This window comes from Oncorhynchus tshawytscha, linkage group LG09 (assembly GCF_018296145.1).
Source record: "Oncorhynchus tshawytscha isolate Ot180627B linkage group LG09, Otsh_v2.0, whole genome shotgun sequence".
Classification (NCBI taxonomy): domain Eukaryota; kingdom Metazoa; phylum Chordata; class Actinopteri; order Salmoniformes; family Salmonidae; genus Oncorhynchus; species Oncorhynchus tshawytscha.
In genome coordinates, this window is record NC_056437.1 from 17,045,534 (window position 1) to 17,069,536 (window position 24,003).

At 42.1% G+C, this 24,003-nt stretch overlaps 1 protein-coding gene across 1 annotated transcript in view; it reads left to right on the plus strand.

The window, feature by feature from the left end:
- Window positions 1-18,717: 18,717 nt before the first annotated feature.
- Window positions 18,718-24,003, plus strand: part of LOC112257465 (zinc finger SWIM domain-containing protein 6-like) — a 91,328-nt gene continuing 86,042 nt past the window's right edge. Inside the window, exon 1 of the mRNA XM_042326623.1 lies at window positions 18,718-19,189. Coding sequence (XP_042182557.1) covers window positions 18,763-19,189 — 427 coding nt within the window. The 5' untranslated portion in view covers window positions 18,718-18,762. The remainder of the gene's footprint in view (window positions 19,190-24,003) is intronic.

Below are 24,003 nucleotides of genomic sequence, written 5' to 3' on the forward strand. Positions count from 1 at the left end.
TGTAACACTCATTCCTTCAACGATAAACACAAATCTGGCCATCACCCCTGGTGAGACAAAACCGCGACTCGTCAGTGAAGAGCACGTTTTCCAGACCTGTCTGGTCCAGCGACGGTGGGTTTATGCCCATAGGCGATGTTGTTGCCGGTGATGTCTGGTGAGGACCTGCTTTACAACAGGCCTACAAGCCCTCAGTCCAGCCTGACTCAGCCTATTGCGGACAGTCTGAGCACTGGGGAGGGATTGTGCGTTCCTGTTGTAAGTGGGCCACAAACAGGCAAATAAAGGTGCAATACAACAGTTGTGTGCAGAACGACATCTCAGAACGCACAACTCGTTGATCCTTGTCACGGATGGGCTATTGCAGCAGATGAAGAAGCGGCTCCAGTGGGCAAACATTCACCAACACTGGACAATTAATGGGTGGAAAAACATTGCCTGGTCTGACACATCCCAGTTCCTGTTGCGTTGATGGCAGAGTCAGGATTAAGCATAAGCAGCATGAGTCCATGGCCCCATCCTGCCTGGTGTCAACAGTACAGGCTGGTGGCGGTGGTGTAATGGTGTGGGGAATGTTTTCCTGGCACACGTTAGGTCCCTTGATACCAAAGTTTGAACACCACAGCATAACTAAACATTGTTGCTCACCAGGTGCATCCCTCCATGTCTACAGTGGGGTCCGACTCAGTACTAGATGGGCGCAACTAATAAACTGGCCACTGAGTGTATATTTCAGTTTGTAGCATTTTCTATGAAATGGGCTTTAAAATGATGTGGGATTCAATGGTTGTGAGCTTTGACATCTTAAAATATGGCTGTATAGTACTAGTTAAAAGTTTGAACACACCTACTCATTCAAGGGTTTTTCTTTAGTTTGACTATTTTCTACATTGTAGAATAATAGTGAAGACATCAAAACTATGAAATAACACAACTAGAATCATGTAGTAACCAAAAAAGTGTTAACCAAATCAAAATACATTTTATATTTGAGATTCTTCAAAGTAGCCACCCTTTGCTTTGATGACAGCTGTGCACACTCTTGGCATTCTCTCAACTAGCTTCATGAGGTAGTCACCTGGTATGCATTTCAATTAACAGGTGTGCCTTGTTAAAAGTTCATTTGAGGATTTTTTTCCTTTTTAATGCATTTGAGACAATCAGTTGTGTTATGACAAGGTAGGGGTGGTATACAGAAGATAGCCCTATTTGCTGAAAGATCAAGTACATATTATGGCAAGAACAGCTCAAATAAGAGAAGTCAGTCCATCATTACTTTAAGACATGAAGGTCAGTCAATCCGGGAAATTTCAAGAACTTTGAACATTTCTTCAAGTGCAGTCGCAAAAACCATTGAGCGCTATGATAAAACTGGCTCACATGAGGACCACCACAGGAAAGGAAGACCCAGAGTTACCTCTGATGCAGAGAATAAGTTCATTAAAGTTACCGGCCTCAGAAATTGCAGCCCAAATAAATGCTTCAGAGTTCAAGTAACAGACACATCTCAACATCAACTATTCAGAGGCTACTGCATCAATCAGGCCTTCATGGTTGAATTGCTGCAAAGAAACCACTACTAAAGGACACCAATAAGAAGAGGACACTTGCTTGGGTCAAGAAACATGAGCAATGGACATTAGACTGGTGGAAATCTGTCCTATGGTCTGATGAGTCCAAATTTAAGATGTTTGGTTTCAACCTCTGTCTCTTTGTGAGACGCAGAGTAGGTGAATGGATGATCTCGGCATGTGTTGTTCCCACCGTGAAGCATGGAGGAGGAGGTGTCATGGTGTGGGGGTGCTTTGCTGGTGACACTGTCTGTGATTTATTTACATGTAGAATTCAAGGCACACTTAACCAGCATGGCTACAAACAGCATTCTGCAATGATACGCCATCCTATATATTTGGATTTGTTTATCACTTTTTTTCTTACTACATTATTCCATATGTGTTATTTCATAGTTTTGATGTCTTCTATTATTCTACAATGTAGAAAATAGTACAAATAAAGAAAAACCCTTGAATGAGTAGGTGTGTCCAGACTTTTGACTGGTACTGTGTGTCCATTTGGTGGTAGTATAATAAAGAAATTATTATTAGAAATTATACATTTTCAAATGTTTGACATATTTATGTTTACTTTTTAAAATTACTAATATTAATGGTCCAAAATACCATTAAAACAAAAAATTGATTTGTAGATGCAAAAAAAATAAAAAATTCATTCTGTGGTGCCTGGACTTAATTCAATCAAGCATGATGGTCTTATGACCTTACAATGTTAGTTTTTACGATGGTCGTTACTACGGTAATGCAATGGTAATAGTGCATGTGAGTGTGAATGTGTGTACATGTGTGTGTGGATGTGTTTGTGACTTCTCTGACACTCTCTGCACACTGAGATGAAGACTATCTGTATCCAGCAAGGTGACTACAGATCCAATGCATTATTCAACATCCGTCCAGGTCCCTAGGACATCGGGAGAGGGCTTCAATACCTGCCACTAGGGGCATCGGTGAGCTCCGGCTCTGAGGACCACGGGTTCAATCCCAGTGCTAAGCACCTGTTTGAATAGTTTTTTGTTTTAACCCTATCCTAAACCTTACCTGGGACCGGCTCCACAAGTGGGCAAAATGGGGCTTATCCCCCTCATTTGAAACTTGTGCCCCCTCAGTTTAAGTTGTATGTCCTTATATAAAAATTGCAAAAAAGAAAAAAACATTGAGTGACAGGTTGACGCAAAATCTGTGTCTCCGCTGCGCTGTGTCAGCGCACTGGGCAGAGCGCAACGCGGTGTGTGTAGGGGGGCTAAGGAAAGGTACTGGGGTGGTTAAAAAAACGCTTCTCATCTGTGGTAGGCTACGTGAACGCACTCAACCAACACTATAAGGCCATAAGCAAACAAGAAAATGCTCAACCAGAAGTGGCGCTCCTAGTGGCCGGAGACTTTAATGCAGGCAAACTTAAATCAATTTTACCACATTTTTACCAGCATGTCACATGCACAACCAGAGGGAAAAAACTCTAGACCACCTTTACTCCACACACAGAGATGCATACAAAGCTCTCCCACGCCCTCCATTTGGCAAATCTGACCATAATTCTATCCTCCTGATTCCTGCTTACAAGCAAGAACTAAAGCAGGAAGTACCAGTGACTCGCTCAATACGGAAGTGGTCAGATGACGCGGACGCTACACTACAGGAATGTTTTGCTAGCACAGACTGGAATATGTTCCGCGATTCACTCGATGGCATTGAAGAGTATAGCACCTCAGCCATTGGCTTCATCAATAAGTGCATCGACGATGTCATCCCCACATTGACCGTACATACATATCCCAACCTGATGCCATGGATTACAGGCAACATCCACATCAAGCTGAAGGCTAGAGTTGCTGCTTTCAAGGAACGGGACACTAATCTGGACAATTATAAGAAATCCCGCTATTCCCTCAGATGAACCATCAAACAAGCAAAGCGTCAATACAGGATTAAGATTGAATCCTACTACACTGGCTTTGACGTTCGTCGGATGTGGCAGGGCTTGAAAATGATTACGGACTACAAAGGGAAACCCAGATGCGAGCTGCCCAGTGGCGCGAGCCTACCAGATGAGCTAAATGCCTTTCATGCTCGCTTTGAGGCAAGCAACACTGAAGCATGCACGAGAGCACCAGCTGTTCTGGATGACTGTGTTATAACACAGATCTTGGTCGAATGAAACAGATGGAGGCCCAGCTAAATAGTCAAAAAGGTTTATTCATGAGAGCGCTGGTTAGTTGTACAGAACCATTCATTTAGGTATCCTACGCCCACAATGTCCTGCTACCCAGCCAACAAAGAATAGGGGAATCCGTGAGAATCACTCCCCTTCCTCCCTCAAGATAGGGAGACCCTGGGAAGTACCCCCAGTGGCCCCCAGCCAAGGTCGGCACCGAATCTTGCTCAGACAGTCTAGTTTTAAGATACTATTATAGACACATTGTACAGATATATTGTTATACTCTAATTCTGACTTAAAAACTACACTCGCGGATATATAATTCTATTGACTAAAACCACACACATCATTAGAATAATCGCATGATTCTAATCAATTTCATCATGATTCTTAATTAATTTCATGCAATCATATGGTTTCAGGATGGAATATTCTAATCATTCATATGAACATATAAATCCCATTACACCTTTAAACAGGTCAACATTCACAAAGCCGCTGGGCCAGACAGATTACCAGGACGTGCACTCAAAGCTTGCGTGGACCAACTGGCAAGTGTCTTGACTGACATTTTCAACCTCTCCCTCATTGAGCCTGTAATACCTACATGTTTCAAGCAGACCACCATAGTCCCTGTGCCCAAGGAAGCGAAGGTAACCTGACTAAATGATTACCGCCCCGTAGCACTCACATCGGTAGCCATGAAGTGCTTTGAAAGGCTGGTCATGGCTCAGAACAACAGCATCCTCCCGGATACCTAGACCCACTCCAATTCACATACCGCCCCAACAAATCCATAGACGACGCAATCTCAATCGCACTCCACATTGTCCTTTCCCACCGGGACAAAAAGAGCACCTATGTGAAAATGCTGTTCATTGACTACAGCTCAGCATTCAACACCAGTGCCCAAAAAGCTCATTAATATGCTAACGAACCTTAGCACTAAACACATCCCTCTGCAACTGGATCCTGGACTTCCTGACAGGCCGCCCCCAGGTGGTAAGGGTAGCTAACAACACATCCGCCACGCTGATCCTCAACACTGGGGCGGGTGTGCTTAGTCTCCTCTTGTACTCCCTGTTCACTCATGACTGCACGGCCAGGCACGACTCCAACACTATCATTAAGTTTGTTGACGACATAACAGTGGTAGGCCTGATCACCGACAATGAAGAGACAGCCTACAGGGTGGAGGTCAGAGACCTGGCCGTGTGGTACTAGGACAACAACCTTTCCCTCAACGTGATCAAGACTAAGGAGATGACTACAGGAAAAGGAGGACCGAGCACGCCCCCATTCTCATCGACGGCCCTGCAGTGGAGCAGGTTGAGAGCTTCAAGTTCCTTGGTGTCCACATCACCAACAAACTATCATGGTCCAAGCACACCAAGACAGTTGTGAAGAGGGCACGACAAAACCTATTCCCCCTCAGGAGACTGAAAAAATTTGGTTTGGGTCCTCAGATCCCCAAAAGGTTCTACAGCTACACCATCGAGAGCATCCTCACTGGTTGCATCACTACCTGGTATGGCAACTGCTCGCCTTCGACCGCAAGGCACTACAGAGGGTGGTGCGAATGGCCCAGTACATCACTGGGGCCAAGCTTCCTGCCATCCAGGACCTTTATACCAGGCGGTGTCAGAGGAAGGCCCTAATCCACCCTAATTATAGACTGTTCTCTCTGCAACCACACAGCAAGCAGTACCGGAGCACCAAGTCTAGGTCCAAGAGGCTTCAAAACAGCTTCGACCCCCAAGCCATAAGAATCCTGAACATAATGGCTCTTTTACGCTGCTGCTACTCTCTGTTATTATCTATGCATAGTCATTTTAATAACTCTACCTACATGTACATATTACCTCAATTTCCTCGACTAACCGGTGCCCCCGCACATTGACTCTGTACCTGTACCCCCTGTGTATAGTCTCTCTATTGTTATTTTACTGCTGCTCTTTAACAACTTGTTACTTTTATTTCTTGTTCTTATTCATATTTTTTTAAATCGCATTGTTGGTTAGGGGCTTGTAAGTGACGAATAAACATTTGATTTGATTTGAATTCCACTTTGGATGGTGTATCAATGCACCCAGTCACAACAAAGATACAGGCGTCCTTCCTCAGGGATTTCACCATGAGGCCAATGGTGATTTTAAAACAGTTAAGAGTTTAATGGCTGTGATAGGAGAACTGAGGATGGATCAACATTATAGTTACTCCACAATACTAACCTAATTGACAGAGTGAAAAGAAGGAAGCCTGTACAGAATAAAAATAATCCAAAACAGGCATCCTGTTTGCAACAAGGCACTAAAGTAATACTGCAACAAATGTGACAAAGCAATTCACTTTTTGTCCTAAATACAAAGTGTAAAAAAGCAAATCCAATACAACATATTACTGAGTACCACTGTCCATACTTTTAAGCATTGTGGTGGCTGCATCATGGGTATGCTTGTAATCGTTAAGGACTGGGGAGTTTTTCAGGATAAAAAATAAATGTAATGGAGCCAAGCACAGACAAAATCCTAGAGGAAAGCCTGGTTCAGTCTGTTTTCCACCAGACTGGAAAATGAATTCACCATCCAGTAGGACAATAACCTAAAACATAAAGCCAAATCTACACTGGAGTTGCTTACCAAGAAGACAGTGAATATTCCTGACTGACCAACATGGCTGACGTTGTGGGTGGGCCTTAAGGGGCCTGGCCCGCCCTACCGTACATCCTTGTCCGTCCAAATAAAATATAGAAATATTGATAATTTATTTGAACGAGACGCGCGCCAACAGAAAGACACATCAATCTCAGATAAAGCATCAGAGCGACTGAAATAGCACCCCTCTGTCTCACTATGTGTATACCATGTAAACATGCTTTATCTGGACAAAAATGTCTGAACAAAAAAAGTATGGCATGTCATACTCTTTCTGGCCAGACAGCATCAGATACATGGGATACATATAGTAAGACAGAGGGGTGCTGTTTTGCTCACTAGGATGCTTTCTCCATTGAGAGAATTTTAAAGCAAGAGGGCTCATTCTCTCCAAAATCTGTCCAGAATAAGCCCAATATGTTTCTATGTGCATAATATGCAGAACCTAAGCTTGTCGCCTGCCTTTCCGCCTTTGGGACAACGACTCCCATTGTTGGGTCGGAGACATGAGCATCTCCTCATTATATACAGATCTCTGGTTTCAGCCTCTTGTGAATGGTAAAGGAAAGTTGGCGGGTGCACAGTGCACTGTTAGGATGCCCAAATGATATAGTTACTTGTGTCTAAATAAAAACATTCAAAATACTTCACCAGAGAGTATGATTTAGCCACAGAGGATCAATAGCTTATTTAAAAAAATAGCTGTGGATTGTTTCAAATCACAAGTGTAGGCCTATGCCTAATTTGGGAAGCCTGCAATTTGGGCAGCGCGCGTGGCAATTTGGTAAAACATGTCCATAGGGGGAGCAGCAGGGGGGAAGTGAGAAGTGAATGAAACAATAATAAAAAATAATAATATATACATAATTACAGCTGTAATCTGATGGTCTGGGGGTAGAAGCTGTTGGCCAGTCTGACAGTTTTTGCCAGGATACTCCGATACTTCCCTTGTCTCAGTGTTGGAAGTTGGGAGAACAGGCCGTGGCTCGGGTGGCTGAAGTCCTTGATGATCTTCTTGACCTTCCTGCGACACCTGGTGTTGTAGGTGTCCTAGAGGGCAGGCAGATGGTGTGAGCACCGAATGGTTGAGCGTACCACCCTTTGAAAAAGCCTTTGCGGTCAGCGGCGGTGGAGTTTCTGTACCAGGCTGTGATGCAGCCCAATAGTATGCTCTTGATGGTGCTCCTGTAGAACACTGTGATCCGCCCACGGGGACAGGCTGAATTTCTTCAGCCTTATGAGGTTGAAGAGACGCTGCCGCGCCCTTCCTCACCACGGTATCATGTGGTTTGATCATTTCAGCTCATCTGAGATTTATACACAGAGGAACTTGAAGTTTTTGACCGTCTCCACGGCGGCCCCGTTGATGAGGATGGGGGCATGCCCAACCTGGTTTCTGCTGAAGTCCTTTGTTTTTCTGACTTTGAGGGAGAGGTTGTTTACCTGGCACCACATCGTCAGTGTCTATTTCCACTCTCTAGGACGTCTCGTTGTTGTTGGTAATCAGGCCTACTACTGTCGTGTCATCAGCGAACTTCATGATGGGGTTGGTATTGGTATTATATTAGGATCCCCATGAGTTGTTGCAAAAGCAACAGCTACTCTTCCTTGGGTCCACACAATACATGAAACATAATACAGAACAACAATAGACAAGAACACTACATAACTTTTTTTTAAAGGCACACGTAGCCTACATATCAATGCATACACACAAACTATCTTGGTCAAATAGAACTGTGTGAGGCCACCCAGTCAAGGGTATACAGGGAGTACAGGAGGGGACTGAGGACGCAAACTTGTGGGACCCCGTGTTGAGTATTAGTGTGGAGGAGGTAATGTTGCCAACCTTCACCACCTGGAGGTGGCACGTCAGGAAGTCCAGGACCCAGTTGCATAGGGAGGAGTTCAGTCCCAGGGTCGTGGGCTTTGTGATGAGCTTATAGGGCACTATGGTATTGAAGTCCGAGTTGTAGTTGATGAACTGCATCCTCACATATGCATTCCTTTTGTCCAAGTGGGTGAGGTTTGTGTGCAGTGCAATGGCGATTTTGTCATCATGATGACGGAAGTGAGTGCTACGGGTCAGTAATCATTCAGTTCAGTTACTTTCCCTTTCTTGGGCATGGGATGATAGTGGACATCTTGAAGCAGCTGGAAATAACAGCCTAGACTAGAGAGAGATTGAAAATGTCAGAAAAACACAACAGCTAGCTGCTCTGAACATGCTCTGAGGACACGGCTAGGGCCGGCAGCCTCGCCAGGGTTAACACAGTTGAATGAAAGGTGATTTAGCTCGCCCAGTAGGCAGTGTCTACAACATTACTGGCTTTCTTTTTGTAATCCGTGATTGTTAGTAGCCCCCGCTACATACGCCTCTGAACACCAGATCTCAGCTTAGGTGCACTACTTTTCATGGTGTCATTACACAATGGTGCTGTTGTAGGTATTTCTATCTTAACAGGATGGGGAAAGTGGGAAAGATGAAGAGAGATAGGAGGAGGGGAGCAAACCCAATATCTCAGATTATTGTGAAAGGGACACAAAAATGCTTATTGTACATTTGTGAGAAGCACACAAAAAAAGTGTATAGAATGTGTTATGAAGAAAGAAAATCATGTAATACATTGAAAATGTCTGTCACTTTCTTATTCTATCAATCTCGCTAACAATCTCTCTAACAATCTCTCTATAAATCTCTCTAACAATCTCTCTGTCAATCTCTCTATCAATCTCTCTAACAATCTCTCTATCAATCTCTCTATCAATCTTTCTAACAATCTCTCTATCAATCTTTCTAACAATCTTTCTAACAATCTCTCTATCAATCTTTCTAACAATCTTTCTAACAATCTCTCTATCAATCTTTCTAACAATCTCTCTAACAATCTCTCTAACAATCTCTCTATAAATCTCTCTAACAATCTCTCTATCAATCTCTATCAATCTTTCTAACAATCTCTCTATCAATCTTTCTAACAATCTTTCTAACAATCTCTCTATCAATCTTTCTAACAATCTCTCTATAAATCTCTAACAATCTCTCTATCAATCTTTCTAACAATCTCTCTATCAATCTCTCTAACAATCTCAATCTCTATCAATCTTTCTAACAATCTTTCTAACAATCTCTCTATCAATCTTTCTAACAATCTCTCTAACAATCTCTCTAACAATCTCTCTATAAATCTCTCTAACAATCTCTCTATCAATCTCTATCAATCTTTCTAACAATCTCTCTATCAATCTTTCTAACAATCTTTCTAACAATCTCTCTATCAATCTTTCTAACAATCTCTCTATAAATCTCTAACAATCTCTCTATCAATCTTTCTAACATTCTCTCTATCAATCTCTCTAACAATCTCTCTATCAATCTCTATCAATCTTTCTAACAATTTTTCTAACAATCTCTCTATCAATCTTTCTAACAATCTCTCTATCAATCTTTCTAACAATCTCTCTATAAATCTCTAACAATCTCTCTATCAATCTTTCTAACAATCTCTCTATCAATCTCTCTAACAATCTCTCTATCAATCTCTCTATCAATCTCTCTAACAATCTCTCTATCAATCTCTCTATCAATCTCTCTAACAATCTTTCTAACAATCTCTCTATACATCTCTCTATCAATCTCTCTAACAATCTCTCTATCAATCTTTCTAACAATCTCTCTATCAATCTCTCTAACAATCTCTCTATCAATCTCTCTAACAATCTCTCTATCAATCTTTCTAACAATCTCTCTATCAATCTTTCTAACAATCTTTCTAACAATCTCTCTAACAATCTCTCTATCAATCTCTCTATCAATCTCTCTAACAATCTCTCTATCAATCTTTCTAAAAATCTCTCTATCAATCTCTCTAACCTAACTTCTTCTCCATAACTTACATTTTATTCCTCAACCCCTTCTTCTCTTTCTCCATTCTCTCCAGTGTGTTCCATGATCCCCCTATCCGCAGCACCCTCCCTTGATCTCCACCCCTCTTCTATCCCCCTCTCTCCTGCCCTCTACTGCTTCTCTGCTATCCCTCCTTACTCCTGCCCTCTACTGCTTCTCTGCTATCCCTCCTTACTCCTGCCCTCTACTGCTTCTCTGCTATCCCTCCATACTCCTGCACTCTACTGCTTATCTGCTATCCCTCCATACTCCTGCACTCTACTGCTTCTGTGCTATCCCTCCTTACTCCTGCCCTCTACTGCTACTCTGCTATCCCTCCTTACTCCTGCTTCTCTGCTATCCCCCTTACTCCTGCCCTCTACTGCTTCTCTGCTATCCCTCCTTACTCCTGCCCTCTACTGCTTCTCTGCTATCCCTCCTTACTCCTGCTTCTCTGCCATCCCTCCTTACTCCTGCCCTCTACTGCTTCTCTGCTATTACTCCTTACTCCTGCTTCTCTGCTATCCCTCCATACTCCTGCTTCTCTGCTATCCCTCCTTACTTGAGCCCTCTACTGCTTCTCTGCTATTCCTCCTTACTCCTGCCCTCTACTGCTTCTCTGCTATCCCTCCTTACTCCTGCCCTCTACTGCTTCTCTGCTATCCCTCCTTACTCCTGCCCTCTACTGCTTCTCTGCGATTCCTCCTTACTCCTGCCCTCTACTGCTTCTCTGCTATCCCTCCATACTCCTACCCTCTACTGCTTCTCTGCTATCCCTCCTTACTCCTGCTCTCTACTGCTTCTCTGCTATCCCTCCTTACTCCTGCCCTCTACTGCTTCTCTGCTATCCCTCCTTACTCCTGCTCTCTACTGATTCTCTATCTGCCATCTTCCTTGAGAGTAGCGTTTAGTGATTAATGTGAGTTTTAATTGTCATGCTCACTTTCATACTCATTAGAGTGTATTATGCAGCAGTTAGGGTATTACAGTTCAGTCTGAGATTTCATGCATACTGATGAGGATGCAAATGAGCCTGGCATTACAGGATCTCTGGATGTGTGTGTGTGTGTGTGTGAGAGTGAGTGAGTGAGTGAGTGAGTGAGTGAGTGAGTGAGTGAGTGAGTGAGTGAGTGAGTGAAAGAAAAGTGTGTGTATGTGTCTGCGTGTGTGTGTGTGTGTGTGCGTGCGTGCGTGCGTGTGTGTGTGTGTGTGTGTGTGTGTGTGCGGGCGTGTGTGTGTGTGTGTGTGTGAGTGAGTGAGAGAAAGAAAGAAAAGTGTGTGTGTATGATCCCCTGGTGCTAGCAGCAGTGTCATCCGTTATCTTCCTCAGTTGCCGTCTTAGCCTGCTGCGTTAGAGAGGTCTGGCTATAGAAATCATGTTATCGTAGCTTTGAGAGGAACCTTTATGACTGAATAAGATGAAAATACTTATATGCTCTATGGAATATGCTGTATAAGTCTTTATTCAATAAGGGGCAACAGAGTCAGGTAGGAATAGGAATCCATCTACAATTAAGTCTATAAAACTTATAGGACTATGAATTTTGTATATATTATGATTTTATGCAGTATTTGTGTCACATTTCCATGATTTATGGGGTTCCAAGAGTCATGTCAGCCATGTTCTCATTGCAAGTGAAATTCTTGGAGAGAGAGAAATTCTTGAGAGAGAGAGAGAGAGAGAGAGAGAGAGAGAGAGAGAGAGAGAGAGAGAGAGAGAGAGAGAGAGAGAGAGAGAGAGAGAGAGAGAGAGAGAGAGAGAGAGAGAGAGAGAGAGAGAGAGAGAGAGAGAGAGAGACGAGCAGAAAACCTACAAAAATTAACAACCATGACAAATGGTTTGATGAAGAATGCAAAAACCTAAGAAAGAAATTGAGAAGCCTGTCCAACCAAAAACATAGAGAACCAGAAAACCTGAGCCTATGCCTTCACCATGGTGAATGACGAAAACAATACAGAAATACACTATGGAAAAAGAAGGAACAGCAAGTCAGAAATCAGCTCAATGTAATTGAAGAATCCATAGAATCTAACCACTTCTGGAAAAATTGGAAAACAAAAAGCAACACAATGAGTTATCCAAAATGGAGATGTATGGGTAAACCACTTCTCCAATATTTTTGGCCCCATAACAAAGAACAAAGAACAAACAGCAAAAACATATACATGATCAAAAACAAATATTAGAATCAACTACTAAAGACTACCAGAACCCACTGGATTCTCCTATTACATTGAATGAACTACAGGACAAAATGCAAATCCTCCATCCCAAATAGGCCTGTGGTGTTGATGGTATCCTACCACAAATTCCAATTGGCTATACAAAAACTCTTTAACATCATCCTTAGCTCTGGCATCTTCCCCAATATTTTGGAACCAAGGACTGAACACCCCAATCCACAAAAGTGGAGACAAATTTGACCACAAGAACTCCCGTGGGATATGCGTCAACAGCAACCTTGGGAAAATCCTCTGCATTATTATTAACAGCAGACTCGTACATTTCCTCAGTGAAAACAACGTACTGAGCAAATGTCAAATTGGCTTTTTACCAAATTACAGTACGACAGACCACGTATTCACCCTCCACACCCTAATTGACAAAGAAACAAACCAAAACAAAAGCAAAGTCTTCTCATGCTTTGTTGATTTCAAAAAAGATTTTGACTCAATTTGGCATGAGGGTCTGCTATAGAAGTTGATGGAAAGTGGTGTTGGGGGAAAAACATATGACATTATAAAATCCATGTACACAAACAACAAGTGTGCAAAGAAACACACACTTCCTTTCCACAGGGCTGTGGGGTATTTGGTATTATATTAGGATGCAAAAGCAGCAGCTACTCTTCCCGGGGTCCACACAAAACATGAAATATGACAATATACATAACATTAATAGACGAGAACAACTCAAGGACAGAACTACATCAATAAAACATTTATTTTAAAAGGGCACAGGTAGGCTACATATCAATACCAACACATACACGCAAACTATCTAGGCCAACTAGGGGAGAGGCGTTGTGCCGTGAGGTGTTTCTTTATCTTTTCTTTTTTTAAACAGGTTTGCGCTCTGTTCTGGGCCAGCTGAAGCTGCAGCTTAACGAGGTCTTTCCTTGCAGCACTCGACCACACAACTGGACAATAATCAAGATAAGATAAAACTAGAGCCTCCAGGACTTGCTTTGTGGAATGTGGTGTCAAAAAAGCAGAGCATCTCTTTATTACGGACAGACCTCTTCCCATCTTTACAACCATTGAATCTATATGTTTTGACCATGACAGTTTACAATCTAAGGTAACACCAAGTATTTTAGTCTTCTCAACTTGTTCAACTACCACACCATTTATTACCAGAACTTAGGGAATGATTTGTACCAAATACATTACTCTTAGTTTTAGAGATGTTCAGGACCAGTTTATTACTGGCCACCAATTCCAAAATAGACTGCAAGTCTTTGTTAAGGGTTTAGTGACTTCATTAGCTGTGGTTGCTGATGCGTTTATGGTTGAATCATCAGCATACATGGACACACATGTTTTGTTTATTGCCAGTGGCAGACCATAAAAATAGAAAAGAGTAAAGAGTCTAGAGAGCTGCCCTGCGGTACACCACACTTTACATGTTTGACATTAGAGAAGCTTCCATTAAAGATAACCCTTTGAGTTCTATTAGATAGATATCTCTGAATCCATGATGTGGCAGAGGATGAAAAGCCATAACACATATGTTTTTTCAACAAGAGGTTATGGTCAATAATATCAAAGGCTGCACTGAAATCTAACAGCACAGCTCCCACGATCTTCTTATGATCAATTTCTTTCAACCAATCATCAGTCATTTGTGTCAGTGCAGTACATTCTGAGTGCCCTTCTCTATAAGCATGCTGAAAGTCTGTTGTTAATTTGTTTACAGAGAAATAGCATTGTAGCATTTTTCCAACAGTTTGCTAAGAGCTGGCAGCAAGCTTATAGATCTGCTGTTAGAACCAGTAAAGGCCGCTTTACCACAAAGTAGCAGAATTACTTTGGCTTCCCTCCAGGCCTGAGGACAAATATGTTTCTCTAGGCTTAGATTAAAGATATGACAGATAGGAGTGGCTATAGAGTCAGCTACCATCCTCAGTAGCTTTCTATCTAAGTTCCCAATGCCAGGAGGTTTATCATTATTGATCGATAACAATAATTTTTCCACCTCTCCCACACTAACATGCTGACCAGACCAGACACGGAGCGTGCGCGATCATTGCAATAAAAATGTACACATACCTTTTATTCAATCATTGCATCCACACTGCTCGCGAGCGTCTACGTAGCCAGGCGCTAAAATAGAACTTGGTTCTATTTGCGACGCTCGACGCACTGCAAGTCCTGCCTCACCCATCTCCTTATTGTTTTTTAGGAGCATATACCCATCTGCCATCTCCTCATTGGTATATTGGAGCATATACCCACGTGGGTGATTGAAAGATGAACTGAGGTCCACACTCCAGTCGGTTGCAGTAATGCACCTTAAAGTTGGTTGCCAATCGGAATATAAAGTCCAAAGAAAAAGAAGAAGCCTGATGGAAAGAGGAGAGAGTACTAGAAAGAAACTTGGTTGACCGTTTTATCTGTCGATTAATTGTCGGAGTAGAGGACCTTGTGCATTTCAGGTAAAATAACAACCCAATGTTTATATCCCAGGACAAATTAGCTAGCAACAGCAAGCTAGCTAGCTGAATTCCCAAAAATATTTAATGCTTTTCAACTTGTCCCCAAATTAATATAATTGGTTCAGATTTTGCTTTGATATTCCAACCTGCGTGTGTCCTGCTTAAATTCTACAACCACCTAAAAGGAAGCGATTCCCACACCTTCCATAACAAAACCATCATCTACAGAGAGATGAACCTGGAGAAGAGTCCCCTAAGCAAGCTGGTCCTGGGGCTCTGTTCACAAACACAAACAGACCCCACAGAGCCCCAGGACAGCAACACAATTAGACCCAACCAAATCAGGAGAAACAAAAAGATAATTACTTAACAAATTGGAAAGAATTAACTAAAAAACTGAGCAAACTAGAATGCTATTTGGCCATAAACAGAGAATACCTAAGCAGAATACCTGACCACTGTGTCTGGCCCAAACTTAAGGAAAGCTATGGCTATGTACAGACTCAGTGAGCATATCCTTGCTATTGAGAAAGTCCATTGTAGGCAGACCTGGCTCTCAAGAGAAGACAGGCTATGTGCACACTACCCACAAAATGAGGTGGAAACTGAGCTGCACTTCCTAACCTCCTGCCCAATGTATGACCACACAAGAATTTGAAAACAAACCCAATTTTGATAAACTCCCATATCTATTGGGTGAAATACCACAGTGTGCCATCACAGCAGCAATATTTGTGACCTGTTGCAACAAGAAAAGGGCAAACAGTGAAGAACAAACACCATTGAAAATACAACCAATATTTATGTTAATTTGTTTTCCCTTTTATACTTAAACTATTTGCACATAATATGACATTTGAAATGTCTTTATTCATTTGAAACTTTTGTGAGTAAAATGTTTACTGTAAAAAAAAAAAAACTTTATTTCACTTTTGTTTATTGTCTATTTCACTTGCTTTGGCAATGTAAACATAATGTTTCCCATGCCAATAAAGCCCTTAAATTGAATTGAGAGAGAGAGAACATGGTTTATTCAATGCGATGTCAGCCTGATGAAAAGATACAGGGTGGAAAATAGATGATAAGAACCACATTACTATAATTAGTTATAAAATATAAATTGAGAGACTTACAATGACATGGAAATACAGAATCATATTTAAAACATGAATGGCAGTATTTCTTCTCCAGCTGCAGTATAAACTGTCATTTTGCCTGCATTTATGTGACTCATGAAAGGACCAATATATTGCAATCAATGTTGGGTTCTATTGTTTTATTTCACAAATCAATACAACTAAAGAGATTTAATTTGTGTCACTATACGTTTACAGCATATACATTAGACAACACATGTGTACTGTACTGTTTGTGCATGTGATGTGTGTGTGTTTGTATGTGTGTGTGTATCAGTGTATATATCTCCCCAGACCCCCGCTGCTCCTCCCATGCTGAGAGAATAGGCTCTGTTATCCCAGAGGCTGCCTGACTGTATCTGCCTGTCACCGCATGGTGAGATGAGACAATGGGAAACATATTCAGCCACCAGGCTCATATCACTCACCCAGCGTGGAGCAACTACTGTTCATTAGAATGGGGAAGATGGGGAAGCATCGGCAGGTGGTAATGTAAGTGTAAATGGATATATGCGGGAAATTGTTGCCTCAGGTAGAAAGAGAAACAACTAAGTTGATCAGAGGAGAAAAAGAAACATACAAAGATATACCAGAGGTATGCCAACACCAACATTGATGATAATAACTATTGCAAAAGCATCACTATGGACCATATTGTGCCAGGTATACTTCAGTCAAATAAAATGATTTTAAGTATGTAAGACAGTAAAGTCAAAAAGAATGTCAAAATGGCAGATGACACAGAAAAACCGAGAGGTAGGGTCTGTAAACAAACATTGCTGCCTTTCTAACAATGAAGAAATCAAACACACTTAGCACATCAGTGGCCAGCTCAGAGGATGTTGCCAGATGCTTCATTTAAATGCTGCCAGGACTTGTCAGATCATACGGGTTTGTTTTGGCCAACGCTGCTCAGATTATTTGATGAATTACCTGTTTAGGGCAGCAGTAACCCTTGGAGGTGTTTCAGAGCCAACAGCAGTAACCCTTGGAGGTGTTTCAGAGCCAACAGCAGTAACCCTTGGAGGTGTTTCAGAGCCAACAGCAGTAACCCTTGGAGGTGTTTCAGAGCCAACAGCAGTAACCCGTGGAGGTGTTTCAGAGCCACCAGCAGTAACCCGTGGAGGTGTTTCAGAGCCAACAGCAGTAACCCGTGGTGGTGTTTCAGAGCCACCAGCAGTAACCCGTGGAGGTGTTTCAGAGCCACCAGCAGTAACCCGTGGAGGTGTTTCAGAGCCACCAGCAGTAACCCGTGGAGGTGTTTCAGAGCCACCAGCAGTAACCCGTGGTGGTGTTTCAGAGCCACCAGCAGTAACCCGTGGTGTTGTTTCAGAGGCCGAGTTGGACCCAAACACACTTATGCTCTCACACTTTTTTAAATATCAAAAAAACACACATGCTTTCCCCCTTTTTAAAATGCTTTTGCTGTATGGCTTACCATTTGGTTGAGACCCGTGTCACCAACACCTAAACAATTCAACACAACTTTATTTATCCCCTGGGGACAAAACAGGACACTTCTGCGTTTCCCCGGGCTCTCTCTCCACTCTATCGAGACATGAATCACACTGAGAAATTACCTCTTTGGCACAGTGGATTCCTGCCTGCCTTCAGGGGAGCATTGAGGCAGGGCAGTCCGTTAAGGCCCATTGACAGCAACTGGACTGGGGGACTTGGTCTGTCTTGTTCCTGTGTAATTAATCCTCTCAAAAAGGGGAGAAAATGTGACATGGGGGATCTGTCCTAGTGTAATAACTGTTGTGGATATTCCTATTGTGGATAGGAATAATACTCTTAAAATAACTAAAATTATGAAAAGAAATCAAAGAGAATCAAATCTAAGATAGAGGGGGAACGAGCTGACTTGTCTGAATCTGTTGCAATGAATGACATTGCATTGATTGTCCAAAGATTACAACACTCTCCATTTTAGATGCAATAATACATCACATTTTCTAATCAATTAATCCTGCCTCCAGGCTGCAGGGTTTTACTGAACACCACTGAGACTCCCACATCAGATTAAATTTAACCTCCACTCTGCATATTTCTCTCTACCCTTCTCTTTCTTTCTCTCTCTACCTTTACCCCATTTTCATGACTCTCTCTCTCCCCTCTTTTTCCTTTCTCACTCCTTCTCTCTCCATGCCCACCACATTCCTTTGGAACTGTACGTCACATAGGGCGTCTCTGTATTCCAGCACGCCCGTCCCCCTCTCCCCGAGCCACGAGGCCCTGCCAACTGACAGATACAATCACCACCCAACGGATCCAACCCCCCCTTTACCCCCGTTTTTCGCGTTTTGCGCCCACGACTGCCTTCTCAGTCCGTCAAGAGAAATGTCAATGGTCGCCCATCATTTTCATTACAAGGCCTGTACATCCTGAAAAACATATATACAAGTTCCCCGGCACCTTCCCAACTTGTCCTGTTCGAACGAACTGCCTCACAAAGGATTTGCCGACGTTCGGGAATTCCGCCTTTCATTCCCTTTTTAGAACCGGATAGGCCCCGCCCCTTTCTCAATTTGTCAACACAACGGGATTTGACAACATTGTAAACGGACCGCCCACCATGCCCAAATAAGGTCCATTTGCCCATACACGGCACACAATCGATTCTAGCGTAACCTTTTCCCTTCCTTATCCAGTTTATATGGTACGTTGACTTCCGCCGTCGATGTTAAAGCAGTGCTATCATGGCGGAGCGCGTTCAGCAGCCCCCAGCCAAACGGCTCTGCTGTAGACCGGGTTATAACACGAATTGTAGACAGGGACAACGGGCCGGGGGTACGTTATGTGGCGGTTCGGGTGCGGCCCAAGGCGGGTCGAGCAAAACCCAGACCCCGGAGTCTCTGTTGGACATCTCGGCCCGGAAAGTGGCTGAGAAGTGGCCGTTTCAACGGGTAGAGGAGCGCTTCGAACGGATCCCGGAGCCCGTACAGAGACGGATCGTTTACTGGTCTTTCCCAAGGAGTGAACGGGAGATCTGCATGTATTCTTCGTTCAGTACAGGGGGAGAGGAGAGTGGAACTAGCGGGGAAAATATTGATGAGACGCGGCTGCCTTTCAGACGAGGCATCGCTCTGTTGGAGAGCGGCTGTGTGGACAACGTATTGCAAGTCGGTGAGTAGAAGGACCCAAGTGGATGAAAAATAACATTTTATTTTATTTATGGTCAAAACTAGAACACGAAACAACATGGGTTGAAATATATTACTAAAGCAGCGAGAAACGAAAAAGGAAGTGTGTTGAATTAGGTTTGAACAAAGGGGATTGAGGCGACAAAAGGGGGAGGGTTAAATCGCCGAGCTGCGTTGGCGCTATGTGTGTTGGCTATATGATGGTCCTTTTTTTACAAAAATCCTAATTCTATTTTTATAACAATATATTGGTTATTATAATACAGTTGGCTATGTCTATGTACCATAATACATGTGCTATGCTTGAAGTGATTTTTTGTTTGCTTGCTTGGTTGAAAAATAGCGTAACCATTACGGAAGTAGATGGGGGATTTAATAAATGTGACCATATACTTGACTCGCATTCTAACATTTTTCATATTTTCATTTAGCCTGCCACAAATAGGCTAATAGTCTATTTTCATACTTTGAACTGAAAAAGGCGATGCTTTTCTGGGCAGTGAGTGTGTCGCGTAACACGGTTCAGGGCTGAACCTTGTCGACTGTGTTTATTTTCCGAAGTGAAAGGCATGGGGGAGGTTTTCTGGTTTAACCAGCTAGAACATAGCTCTCAGCTGAATTGACAGTTATTTCTACGTACGTGCCATCCTATTTCTTCACTGGAAATATGTAGACGAAAACGATTACAGACGATTATGTTATGCAATCAAATCATGTTATATTTGAGTAACTGAGAAATAGCCGTTTTGGAAACACAGCTTTGGTCGAGGATCGTATTTTAGCCTACCCAGTGCGCATATTGAACAGCCGTGAGGCATTCCCATTGAAAGCCTTGGTACTTTGTTCCCATTTTCATGTTCATTTGTCTTTTCAGCTTTCTGTCACCCTCCAAAAGGAAGGCAAACAAATGCGTATTTTTATTTATTTTCACTGCTTGTTGGAAAGGAGTGGAAGTAATCGCGATTTAAAGCCACATTGACAATTTTTTTTAAATGGACCTTGAGATGCTCCAAATTGCTGCTAATTGGGTCAAGTGTGCTTATTTCCGTCATTGTAATAATCATTAGCAGGCCTACCAAAATGTAGCCTTACATACTATTGAACGCACGGTCACGTAATTTACCCCCCCGTCGACCCTGAGATACCTGCGGGGCTCCCTCCATATTCGAACTCATATGCCACCTTTGTTGTGAGTTCATTAGAGCTCTCCATCCCCCGCCTTTGGAAAGCGTTCAGCGTTCTAATCCCATTACTCTGCGTGGTTAATCTGAATTGTAATACAATATGCAAAAGTAATTTTCTGCATGGCAATCCATCCCTCCCTGTCCCCTCCTCCCTCTGAACGCAGTGGATCGGCTGGGCTTTGTGCCCTAGCCAGAGTGCCAACAGAGCTCCAGGCTGCTGACTATCTAACACATTATACTATAGACCCAGGCCTGTGTCTTTATCTAGTCTATAGGCAGAGCACCGCTACAGCGGGTCTGAAATTGTCACCCTTGATAAAGATGAGCAAATGACTGTATAATATAAATAATACAAATAATGAGCTCTATTGTATGCTCAAAATAATTTTTTAATTATATTTTTTACTAATACAATTGCTCAGAGAAATATTTGTTGTAATATTTAGTAAAAAGTAATATTTTTATTGTCTCCTCTGTTTTCAATACATTTTCAATAACACACCTTGAGAGGATAATGGTACTGGCCCTTTTTCTAAAAGAGTTGGAAAACACATCCATACAGAATCCTTGCAGATCCTTGATATCCTTCATCTGCTCTTATGAACTGCCCTCTTTCATCCCAAAATCCACCACCATATTTCACAGTAGGTATGGGGCTCTTTTCTGCTTATGCATTCCAATTTCTACGCCAAACCCAACACAGGTGTGTGTGGCCAAAGAGCTCTATTTTAATTTAATCTGACCAAAGCACTGGTTAGATGACATGAAAATAGAGCTCTTTGGCCAATCACACCAGTGTTGGGTTCGATGTTGAAATTAGAATCCATAAGCAGAAAATAAACCCATACCTACTGTAAAATATGGTGGTGGATCTTTGATGTTATGGGGCTATTTTGCTTCCACTGGTCCTGGGGGCTCTTGTTAAGGTCAACGACATCATGAACTTTACCTAGTAACAAGACATTTTAACCGAAGACCTGGTTGCCTCTGCCTGGAGGCTGAAAGTTGTCCGCAAGTGGATTTTCCAGCAAGACAATAACTGCAAGCGCTCATCAAGATCCACAAAAATTGTTAATTGGTCTCAACATTTTGCAATGGCCATCTCAGTCTCCAGACTGGAAACCCGTTGAAAACCTGTGGTTTGAATTAAAGAGGGCCGTCCATAAGGCCAGATGGAGGATTTCAATGGATCTGGAAGGGTTCTGTATGGAGGAATGATCTCTCCCAATGTTCGTCAACTCCTCAAACATTTTAGAAAAAGGCTCAGTGCCGTTCTCCTCACAAGGGGAGGTATTGAAAGGTATTGGAAACAGAGGTGTCAATCTTTTTAACCCCTACCTTTTTTTGGATAAATGTTTTTGTTTGTTGACTTGTTAAATAAAATCTCTTTCTCTGAGAAATTGTATTAGAATACAATATAATTTCTCCCTTTGTGCATACATTATAGCTCAGTATTTAAATTATTTTTTTTAGTCATTTTTGCTCATCTTTATCAAGGGTATCAATTATTTCCGACCCTGCTGCATATCCTCTAGTCTTTCTGCTCATATTGGGAAAGAAAGAAGACAAATGATTCCTCCTCTATCAAGAGGCTCTCCTTTCTCCTTATTTTCCACAGGGTTTGCTGCCGATTTTCCGATTAAAAAAGAAAAAAAAAAATCCTGTCAGAGATGAGCATGCCTCTCTCCTTTGTGTGTGTGTAAGCGTGTGCGTAGGGCTCAATCTGCATGCTAGCAATGGGGAATGACAGCAGAAAAAACGCAGGGAGGGTTTCTTGGCTGCTTGCAACACAGTCTGGAATTTACTGGAAGAATGGAGCCAAGAATTGATAAATAAAACATGCAATCTTCCCACACGTGCTTCAGCAAGAGGGGGAAGAATGTGAGAGGGGGGTTCGTTGTGAACAGACCTGGGGGAGAGGATCCGTTACAGATCTGTTTGGCACACATGCATATGTACAGTGTGGTATACAGTACACACCCTCTCTACACAGGAAGTACACATACACACACAGTATATGTGACGTGTAGGTTAACTGCCTGCTTAACAACCAAATTATTATTACCTTATTGACGGTCAAAATCATATGATAATTTTCTTGACACACATAACACGTTATGACATGGTCATAACCATGTCATAATATGTCATAACAGCTGACATAACCTGTTTTTATAATATGGTCATAACACTGACATATAGTTAGACCTGTTGTGATATATATTGTTTTATTTTATGGCTGGTTATGACATCTACATAAATGTCAACCTACCACACAAGACAAAACATTCCATTACACCATAGCCTACGTGTCAACAGTATGTTTCCAGATATATTTCTATACACAGAACCAATCAAAAGTTTGGTCACACCTACTCATTACATTAAAAAAAAATATATATATATATTAAAAAAAAAAAAAAATCTACATTGTAGAATAATAGTGAAGACATCAACTATGAAATAACTCATGGAGTCATGTAGTGACCAAAAAAGTGTTAAACAATTCAAAATATCTTTTATATTTGAGATTCTTCAAAGTGGCCACCCGTTGCCTTGAGGACAGCTTTTCTTCACTCGGTGGTCCAACTCATCCCAAACCATCTCATTTGGTTTGAGGTCGGGTGATTGTGGAGGCCAGGTCATCTGATGCAGCACTCCATCACTCTCCTTCTTGGTCAACTAGCCCTTACACAGCCTGGGTGTGTGTCTGGGTGTGTGTCATTGTCCTGTTGAAAAACAAATGATAGTCCCATTAAGCGCAAACCAGATGGGAAGGTATATCGCTACAGAATGCTGTGGTAGCCATGCTGGTTAAGTGTGCCTTGAATTCTAAATGAATCAGACAGTCTCACCAGCAAAGCACCATCACAACACCACCTCCAAGCTTCACGGTGGGAACCAAGCATGCAGGGATCATCCGTTTACCTACTCTGCATCTCACAAATACACAGCGGTTGTAATCAAAAATCTCAAATTTGGACTCATCAGACCAAAGGACAGATTTCCACCAGTCTAATGTCCATTGCTCGTGTTTCTTGCCCCAAGCAAGTCTCTTCTTATTATTGGTGTCTTTTAGTAGTGGTTTCTTTGCAGCAATTCACCCACAAAAGCCTGACTCATGCAGTCTCCTCTGAACAGTTTATGTTGAGATGTGTCTTTTTACTTGAATTCTGAAGCATTTATTTGCGTTGCAGTCTGAGGTGCAGTTAACTCTAATGAACTTATCATCTGCAGCAGAGGTAACTTGATTCCATGTGTTATTTCATAGTGTTGATGTCTTCACTATTATTCTACAATGTAGAAAATAGTACAAATAAAGAAAAACCCTTGAATGAGTAAGTATGTCCAAACTTCTGACTGGTAATGTGTGTATAAATATATCAGAAATATACTGTTGACATGTAGGCTAATCTGAATAAATGTCAGTTTTTACTTTAGGTGTCATAATCAGTCAAAATAACGCAATATATGTCACAGCAGGTGTAAAAATGTGTCATTACAGTGTTACGACCATGTTGTGTTTGCTATTATGACATGGTTATGACTGTTATGACACTGGGTATTAAGTAAAGTGTTACATATCATATTCCTCAATGTTGTTTTGGATGAT